This window comes from Wasmannia auropunctata, unplaced genomic scaffold (assembly GCF_000956235.1).
Source record: "Wasmannia auropunctata unplaced genomic scaffold, wasmannia.A_1.0 LD336026.1, whole genome shotgun sequence".
Classification (NCBI taxonomy): Eukaryota; Metazoa; Arthropoda; class Insecta; order Hymenoptera; family Formicidae; genus Wasmannia; species Wasmannia auropunctata.
The window spans coordinates 1,435,244-1,444,494 of NW_012026864.1; the positions used below are offsets into that span (position 1 = coordinate 1,435,244).

General features: G+C 37.9%; 1 protein-coding gene and 1 long non-coding RNA gene across 2 annotated transcripts; one reads left to right on the top strand and one right to left on the bottom strand.

The window, feature by feature from the left end:
• The first annotated feature begins 8 nt into the window (after positions 1-8).
• On the top strand, positions 9-1,346 carry LOC105452738. The gene is made up of 2 exons (XR_974774.1): positions 9-415; positions 658-1,346. It is a non-coding gene; the product is annotated as an uncharacterized LOC105452738 (long non-coding RNA).
• Positions 695-8,288, bottom strand: LOC105452737 (girdin). Its single transcript, XM_011694117.1, has 23 exons — positions 8,122-8,288; positions 7,920-8,008; positions 7,504-7,813; positions 7,289-7,402; positions 6,991-7,178; positions 6,549-6,630; positions 6,310-6,488; positions 6,090-6,216; positions 5,879-6,002; positions 5,445-5,779; positions 5,046-5,327; positions 4,851-4,957; positions 4,579-4,770; positions 4,342-4,489; positions 4,084-4,266; positions 3,699-3,986; positions 3,410-3,610; positions 3,168-3,313; positions 2,955-3,047; positions 2,779-2,842; positions 2,508-2,616; positions 2,319-2,419; positions 695-2,230 (listed from the first exon to the last, which is right to left on the bottom strand). The coding sequence occupies exons 1-23, from the start codon at positions 8,170-8,172 to the stop codon at positions 1,973-1,975; spliced, it is 3,771 nt and encodes a 1,256-aa protein (XP_011692419.1). The 5' UTR covers positions 8,173-8,288; the 3' UTR covers positions 695-1,972.
• Positions 8,289-9,251: the final 963 nt, after the last annotated feature.

Sequence of the window (9,251 nt, forward strand, 5' to 3'; positions counted from 1 at the left end):
AATCGTAATATCCGATTGATCGAGAAATGTAACAATGCCCATATATTTGTGAAAGATCACTGTCATATACTTTTTTCGGCAAGAAACGGCATTTTTAGTAATTAAAATAATTAACTCTACATCTTATAAATAGAACCATTATGCGAAAATGGAAAATAGCTAATATACAGTTTCTTCGAATATATTGATATAAAAAAAAAATCGATCAGCTGCATTCAGCATTAATGTAATGCAATTTTCTGTTCAATGATACTTGCATTTGTCACCATCAGGTATCGACAATGTTCCGTCTGTAACCATCTGTAGCACCTTCACGTCTGCGCTTCTGCTGCCTGCGCTTCATGAAGATCGCATATCCAACGTCACGTTACAGGCGCACGTCGGTGAACATGAAGTTGACAGCAGGAGGGCAATGGTATGAAGTTGCTAATAATCATTTCTACAAATTACTCGAAATAATTGTATAATTTTAATTAATTGCAAAAAATATCATTTTCTGTTTTTTCTATTGCGATTCTTTTATTTTTAAATATATTTCGATTAAATATTATTAAGCATTGTCCTCTCTCGCGTAATACTTTCTTTTAGCGAAAAGAAAAGTATCCTTTTTACATTTTCAATGCTTTAACAGCTTTAACTTACTGTCATTTATTGCAGATAAATTATGACAAGCCCAAAAACGGGAATACTTTAATCACTTTAAGTGCTTACTTTTATTCAATATGCAATAACGGAATTGTAAATATAAATCACGTATCACGCACCGATCGTGACGATTCGTATCGCGTTCTGCAGGAAGACAGCGTTAGAAGGCAGCGCTCGGAAGTAGCAAGAATACGATAAAAGACGAAGAGATTATTCAATACTGAATTATTAAGTACTCGATTATGTTCTTGTGCATGATTTCACTTGACAAAAACTTGTAAGACACAGAAGACGTATATCTACATATACTTAGCGCATACACAATCATTATAAAATGTATAAGTTATCAAAATGTAGAAAATAATCTGTTTAGCTTACACATCGATGTGATAAGTCGAGCGGTAAAGAGGTAATCGGTGTAACCTGCAAAAGCAAATTGCATGCTTATGCTGTGTTACTATCAGCATAAGCTCTTGTCAACTATATTAGTCTTGGCGTCTATTAATGAGAAGAGTTATATCTTACATTCTGAAGAATATGAACATAGAAATTCTACCTACACTTCGATAGTAGGTAAATACGTGGCATTAGCTAGCTGTGAACGGTATATATAACAGAAAACTTCGACAAGTATGTAAATGTACATATGTAAAAATAAAATCGATTAAACGTTAAATAAAGGCAAGCGCGCTATAATTAAATGCTTTAATTTGATCACTTTTATCTCATGTTTTCATGATCATCCTCGAGAGGATCGTTCATAAATTAATTATGAATCACATCCAGCCAGTACCTTCTACTCGCGAATGAAATTTATTCTCAAAATCTTATAAAAAGATTTGGACCTGAAAACACACGAGATAAAAAAAAACACGACAAATTCGCAAATCGAGTCAATGATAAAAGTATTTTTTTAGAGACTTATCTTAACACAAACAGCTTTTTTTAGGAACTCGTAGGCGCTCTATTCTTAAGTCTACTTTGTAATTTCGGGAGCGATCGCATCAGCAATTATGGTAGTTCGTTTTACTAAAGCTACAAAATATAAATCTTTAGTATATGTAATACTTTCTGTAAAACGGTTTCACGATTTTTTTTTTTTTGAATAGTATATACTCGTATTTTGCGTTAGTTTTTGTCCGTTAGAGAGTACAAAATAGTGAGATTTTTAATGCACTAACAAGGAAAAAATACGCATCAAAATGCAGTGGAGGGATGCTTATACATAAGCTTTCTTGTAAACTGGAAATTACGAGAATATACGTATAAAAACACTATTTTTTCTCTCTTTTTGTTTCGGACGTATTAATGGAAGCATCGAGGAAGTTTATACACAACCATACTCGTACCATATCGGACTGCCGGTCTTTGGCTCTTTGTCGGCGGGAGGTTCCGCGAGTGCCTCATCTTGCGCTACATCCTTCAACGGACTGCCAATGTTCTTCGACTCGTTTATGACCGCCGATACTTTGTTGTAGATCAAGAAGGGACGTGACTCGACTTGCGTTTCCGGTTTTAAATTCGTCTCCATCTGCGCGGCGTTGTCTCCTTGCTCCTGGAAGGACTCGCTCAGCAGCCTTTCCGTCTGCGTTTGAAAGATTTCCTTAATGAACATTGTACTTTTTTTTCAATACGACAGATTTGTTAATGTTTTATACTATTGTATTCCTTACAGGTAAAGAAGCGGATGATGGTGGGGAATCGTCAGTATAATACACCGTTCTTCTGGTTCCCGCATGCCCAAGCGCGTCTGATCCAAAAACTCTGCTCGGTCCTGAAAGACAAAAAAAATAGAAATTTTATTGTCAATTTGTCAGTAATCGATGAATTAAACATCTCTTATATTCTAAAAAATTATTTACCAGGTAAATGGTAATCGTCAGTGCTCGCGTCTGAATCGTTCCCGCCTGTGTCCGACTCGTACGTTTTACTGTCCGATTGTTTCGAATCTTCAGCCCATGAACGTCGATTCTAGTAAACAATTCAAGTGTTATCATTGTCATTTTGATTGAGACATTTAGAAATAACTAGGAATTATGAAGGTATAACAAGATGTATTAAACCGCAAAATCAAAGATCGGAAAGATGTTACGTAAAGTAAATATAGTATATTTTATATAATTAGTTTTTTACCTTATTAAGAAGCTCCGATCCGGCTTTTCTGACTCTGCGAACTAGACTGGCCCCAAAACCTTTCCTGTATTAAAAATACATACATGTATAATTTATGATAAGAGTTGTTCCTTATATAAAATTTAACGAATCATAATGAATTATAAAATTAATAATTTTCTATACTAAACACGTACTTCTTGGTAGTGCAGCTGTTCAATTTTCTGTAGTGCTCCATAATCTTGTCTTCCAACTTCTCTTTTTGTCTGTACAAGTGATTAACTTTATCCCTGCAACGTATATACATTAAAAAAAATTATTTATTGATAAATAAGAAATAATAACTATTAACATAATTCAAAAGACTCGAAGTATGATATTTTAGAAGAATAATAAGCTATTATACTAACGCAAACAATTTTTCTTCCATATGATAATGCTCCTTATCTTGAAGCGAATGTGTTAAAAGTTCGTGGTATTGTGTAAATAACAAGCTTATATGCTCCATCAAAGAACGTCTGTCGTTATCCAATCCAGAGTTCATCTCCAGTAGCCTCTTTAAAGAGAAAGGAAAGGACGAAAGTTCGTAATCAATAGTATTTCTCAATAGTCAATAAATTGTAGTATGGTTATAAAATTATAATATCCGTACATCACATCGTTCGTGAAGGCTATTGACTTCTAACTTCAGATCCGAGCACTGTTCGTCCTTGACGCTAAGTTCGCCCTGCATTTCCGTCTGCTTTAAGCTCAGGCGGTTCATCTCGATCTTATTCTTCCTATAATCATCCTGCAAGTTCCTGTACTCCGCTTTTAATCTTTCGCTCGCCGTATACAAGTTTCTGAAGTCATCCTAGAATACATTTGCATTTTAAATTATCATTAAAACAAAATTTATATACAACATCAAATGTTTTACTTATATCTCTACAAATGGATACCTTCAACTTCGAATGTTCTCCTCGCAAATTATTTAAGCTCTTCGTGTTGTTAATTAAGGCTTCCCGTTCGGATTGCAGTGTTTCACTTCTCGCCTCCAGTCTCTCGCAAGTCTCGCGCAACGTTCTGTTTTCATTCTTCACGTCTCTTAAATTCGACTTAAGAGCGTCGCGTTCGCGACGTAGATTCTCGTACTCGTTGTTCAGTTGCTCGTGCAAGGATTGCAAGGTGTTCTGATCGTGAAGCAGCGCGGAATACACGTTTTGCTGTGTGCTACGTTCTTTCAGGAGCTAGACATGCAAAAGTGATGGTTAATACCGATGTAAAATTTCATTCAAAATTACTAAAAGTTACACCGCAAGTAAAAAAAAAACAAAATACAAATACCTCTTCTTTCTCCGCGACAAGTTGCGAATTGGCCAATTGGAGCGCGGTGTGTTGCGCGGTTAGCGAATTGCTCTGCGACTGTAACGTCGTTATGTGAACCTGGAGTTTCGCATTCTCGGACAATAAATGCTCCATTGCTGTTTCAGACATGGATGCCTTCATCTGGAAGTGTTCCAGTTCTCTCTAAAATCGGATAATAAAGTATAATATGAAGTGCGAGCACAAACGATTGTGATGTTCTATTGTAAATGCAGATACCTTTAAGGGTTCTATCATGGTCTCTAAAGTCTTATTAACATCGCTTTCCTTGTCGGTACAAGATGCGGATTCAGACGTTACTTCCTCACTGCTCTCCGATACGAAGGATTTTTTAATATGATTGATCACCTCTGGTATTTGGGCAATTCTGCAACAAATAAATTTACAAATATATAATTACGAATTAGCAAAAAAAAAATAGAATTTCTTTCCGCATTGATATCACTTTATCCATACCTTTCCAATATGGTCTCCAGAGGTTGGGACAGCAATGTATTATCGCTAAGACCGAGTTTTTCCAAAACCGTATACAACTGTTGATTGTTCAGCTTTTCTGCGACGAGATTAGTTTGAAGTATCTCCAAAGTTTCTCTATCGATCGCCGCTCGTGAGTCGAGTTCTTTGCTGGATCGCTCAATTTCTTGCAATCTAGAACAAAGGCCATTTTGTGACGTTCAAAGTTATCACGGATAACTTATTACACAAATAATAGATTTCCTCAAACATACCTCGATATCTGCGTAACGCAATCTTGCAACTCCTGTTCAAGTTGTCCTACTTTCCTCTCCAAGACTTCAATTGAATTTGTTGCTTTGTCTAAGGCCACATCTTTCTCCTAAAATATTACACGAAAATGTTTACGTCAACATTAAACATCCATAATATCCATGCAGCATAATATTCATAATTTTATTAATAATCACCTCAATTGTTTCTCTATATTTATGAATGTCGCGTTGCGCGGCGTCCTTCTCCTTCTCGGTCGCCGTTAGCCTTGCTTCGAGATCGAGGCATTTAGAGTTGATATCGTTGATATTGTTTTCGATGAGCTTCAATTCCTCAACTTTTTGATTTGTCGTTTCCAAAGTGCGTTCTAAGTCATCAGCGCGTCGTTGCACGCTCTCCAGTAACAGCTGAACACGTTGCTTCTCTTTCACCGCGGTATCATAATTCTTTTCCAATTCCATCATCTTTACGTGATGGGTCTATAAATATAGTAAGAAAAAAGACGTAATAGTTAACTCATCAGAAAAGACATATTATAATAAATCCGTCAATATTAAAACGAAATATTTAGAAAAGTGTAATTTAATCTAACGTACCTGGACTTCTTGCTGCTGCTTCTCGAAGGAAGCTCGTTGATTTTTAAGACTGTTCTGAAGTTTCTTATTTTCTTCCAACGCTTGCTTGCAGACTAATTCTAAGTCGGTGTTTTGTTGCGTAAGTCTTTCTTTATTATCGTTCAATGATTCAATCTTCAACGACAGCTTCTTCTTCTCCTTTTCCAACTCCAAAACGCGAGAGGAATTTTCATGGAATGAACTCTCTTTCAGCGAATCAATCAAAGTGTTTAAACGGCGATTTTCCAGTTCCAATTTTAGCGCTCGTGCCTGAGCATTGCTCGTTAATTGTTCGGACAGTCTATTATCATTGTGCACTAGAAACGTTAATTAAATGTCATTTTTAACATCTTCATTTAAAAAATCGTTTAAATATCGTTTCGTTAATAATAAAATTTCTTATAACGCGATATTACCTGGTTCTTCAGAGTCGCTAGATCCAGCTAATGCAGCCTCACTGGCGGCGGCTTTTGTCAACTGATGCAGCTGCGTATTTTCCTCAACGAGCTCCTGATATTTTTCTTTGTCAGCAGCACGTTCCTGTAAATTATTTTCAAAATTTACTACATATATCTTATTATGCACAATATTATAGATTAAGTAATACTATATTCCTGGAATTCTTACCAACGCCATATCGTTGAGTAGCTGTTTATACTTGATAATTTCAGATTCAAGCTCCAATACTTTGTCGGCTCTGTTTCTCGATGAGCTTAACTGTTCTTCGAGCATTTCTCTGGTCTCCATTAAAACTCTTAAATGCACAACAACAGTCGAATGTATAACACCTCACTTCACTCATTGTATTGCTAGAGTATCACGGAAGATATAAAGTTAAAAATATTACCTATTATCTTCGCGTAGCTCCTCTATCCGTGTTTTATAAAATTCGATGTCCGTAAGTTTTTCTCTGTATCGCGTCACTTCTATCTCTAAACGGTCCGCTCTGTCTGCCCTTTCAATCACAGCATCCAATTCATCCCTGTACGATTTAGCGGTACGAGCTTCGTGCATCAACTCTTGATTCTGAAATTATGTACCTTATATATTTGCTACAAAGAACTTGAATTACTCAATATACATTACCTCTTGCCTTAGTTTTACGAGCAACGCTTTGTTATGCTCCAGTTCTTCCTTACATTCGAGTAGAGCTTCCGTTTTTTCCTCCCTGTAAAAGTTATATGTAAACACGATTTATTAAACACCATTACCATATTTAATATCGTTAGTTTTTTAACAATTGTTTGTAATTGTACACATTATTTTAAAAATTGTAATATTAATAAAAGAATTAATAAAACGTTTACTAATAGATATCTAGTGGCACAAAATACATAGTATCATGTAAATTTTAATGTAAAAAACATAATTTTTCTTTAAATGAATGCAACTAATAGAAATCATTTATTATTCTACATTTTCTACTCATTTCGTTTAGCCTCTCGCCAATTAAACTGCGATTTGTTAAACATTTTATAATAAAATAAACAGAAAGCTAGAAATAGAAAGCTAATTACAAGATACGCACAACTCTTGACGCTGTTTCCGAACTCTAGACTTCCAGTCGGCCAATTCAACCGCATAATGATGACTATCCTCTCTTTCCGTTTTAGCGACGGGATGAGATTGCTGCACCTTACTTATGTCCTCGGATTCCGCGCTGATAGACGAATCGTTTCGCTCAACGCTATCGTCCAGCACTGTGTCCCTCCATTTCTGTTTTTGCAAAATGTAATATCATAATTGTAATACCAAAAACAACTGTAGATGTACGTTAAATGTACAAATAAAGCAATTGTCCAATAGATAATTAGAAAATTGCGTACCTCCCGATATAAATCCAATTCTTGGATCCATTTTTTGATTTGGACAAACAGATAACCCATATTTGCATTTTCCATCCCATCCTGCGTAATGACTATGTCTTGGTGGTCCGTGACCTGAATACATCAAGATTTGTACATCATTATTACAAATTTCATTGATATAATCTCAGTAATATCTGCCTTGATTAGTAATTATTTTAAGACTGATACAATACCTGTTTAATGCACTCTACTATCGCAAGCTGCATGTCGACGTGCAGAGTTTTTATCTTGGTAATAAACTTCTCCTTATTCGGACACTGGACGGCGCATCCGAGGAGCAACAACAGCAGCAACTTCATATCCGCTATGTACAACTCCGGCTCCTTTCCCAAATTCGCGACGTCGGGCAATTTTAAGATCACATGATCCAACTCCTCCTCGTAAAACTGCTTTATGTTCTGTATCACGGTCCTCAAGTTTTTCGTGCGGATCACGGGATTGTTGTTGGACGGCGCTACTTCGTCGTGCAGCGGCTCCGGATTGCTACAAGTATAAAAATACCAAACATTACATCTTAACACAAACGTTCCGTAATGGCAAACGCAAATCGATGACTCGATACGTCCTCTGCTTACACCAAAGAACTTACATCTGCAGGAAGACACTGTGCAACAAGACCCCGTCCACCAGGTCCTCATAGTTCGCCAACGCATTGGGGTTCTCCAAACAGCTAGCAAACTGGAGCGACAAAGAAGACATTACGATTAACGTGATCGAGCCACGGTGGAGATTTCTTAACAATTTCGTCACACTTTTCTCAGCGAGTTTCCCAAGCCGAGAGGAGGACTCACCCAGGTGACGAGTGGCCCCGCCAAGAAATCGTCAATCTCCGAGGAGGCCATTTTCGTGGGACTTCACGCGGGACGAGCGTGTGCGCGGTTGTTATCATCTGTGTGTGTCGACGTTGGCCTTTCCCACGACGGGGCACCGTGAGGGGGAAATCGGTGCCGTCGTTCCTCGCCGCCCTGCGATCCCCCGCGGCGCGACTCCCGCGGCAGGGGGTCCACCGAGCGGGTGCTACGGAAGCACCGGGAAACCGCCACCACCTCCACCCCGGAGATCGGATTAATCGCGGTCGCGCGGAGATGCCCGCGCGAACGATCAATCGCTCAGATCGCCGCACGCTCACGTCGGCGGCGGATCGCTGCCGCGCGCGGCTCGCACGTCGGCGGTCGCGGACGAGACGCGGATCGTCGTCGGCGCGTTCGACGCTTCGACGTTCGTCATTCGCGCGGGAGGAGGAACGTCACCGTCTCGTTTCGATCGAAAAACTTTTTGCCCCGCCGCGGACGAAGTACGCGTGTAACCGGTGCGCGACGAAAATCCTCAGGACTCTCTCTCTCACAGCTGATCGTTTTCATAACAAAAACAGCGAGATCGCGACTCACGGCGAGCGTCGCGCAGACTCGATCGAACGCAATTGGCTAAGTGCCCATTCAGACGGACTTGCGTAGAGGTTAGAGTACGTATCGAACAGAGCTTAATAAGACCGTATTTAACAGACTTTTAAGTTTGTTCTTTAGCTGAATGTAACATACATTTGAATTAAAAATGAAGTAAATATTTACATTTGAAGTTTGACGAAAGCGAGGAAGGTAGTTTTAAAAAAGCATGAGTGCAGCGACCAAGAATAGCTAAATCTCTGTCGAAACTGTAATTTTGCTTGACAATCTTGTTAGCAGAATGTGAGCAGAAATATATAATATAGATTCTGCTTAACAAAATGTATAATGACACATTGACTGCAAAAACCAAGAAAAGCTGCCTATCATTTTGTTATCATTTAAATAAAACGTACGTATTATTTAATTTAAAAAATACTCTAAACTTCAGATTTTACAAGTTTTCTTCGAAAATTATAAAACAAGAAATCTTAATTATATAATATTTCAGAATTTGCATATAAGTGCAGTATTATATA

Bases quoted from the DNA above. Each gene is read 5' to 3' on its own strand.
- LOC105452737 (XM_011694117.1), bottom strand. From the start codon at position 8,172: ATGGCCTCCTCGGAGATTGACGATTTCTTGGCGGGGCCACTCGTCACC. The intron at 4,490-4,578 runs GTATGGATAAAG...TATTTGTTGCAG, and splicing joins CTGGAGACCATATTGGAAAG to AATTGCCCAAATACCAGAGG. The intron at 2,617-2,778 runs GTAAAAAACTAA...ATTGTTTACTAG, and splicing joins GATCGGAGCTTCTTAATAAG to AATCGACGTTCATGGGCTGA.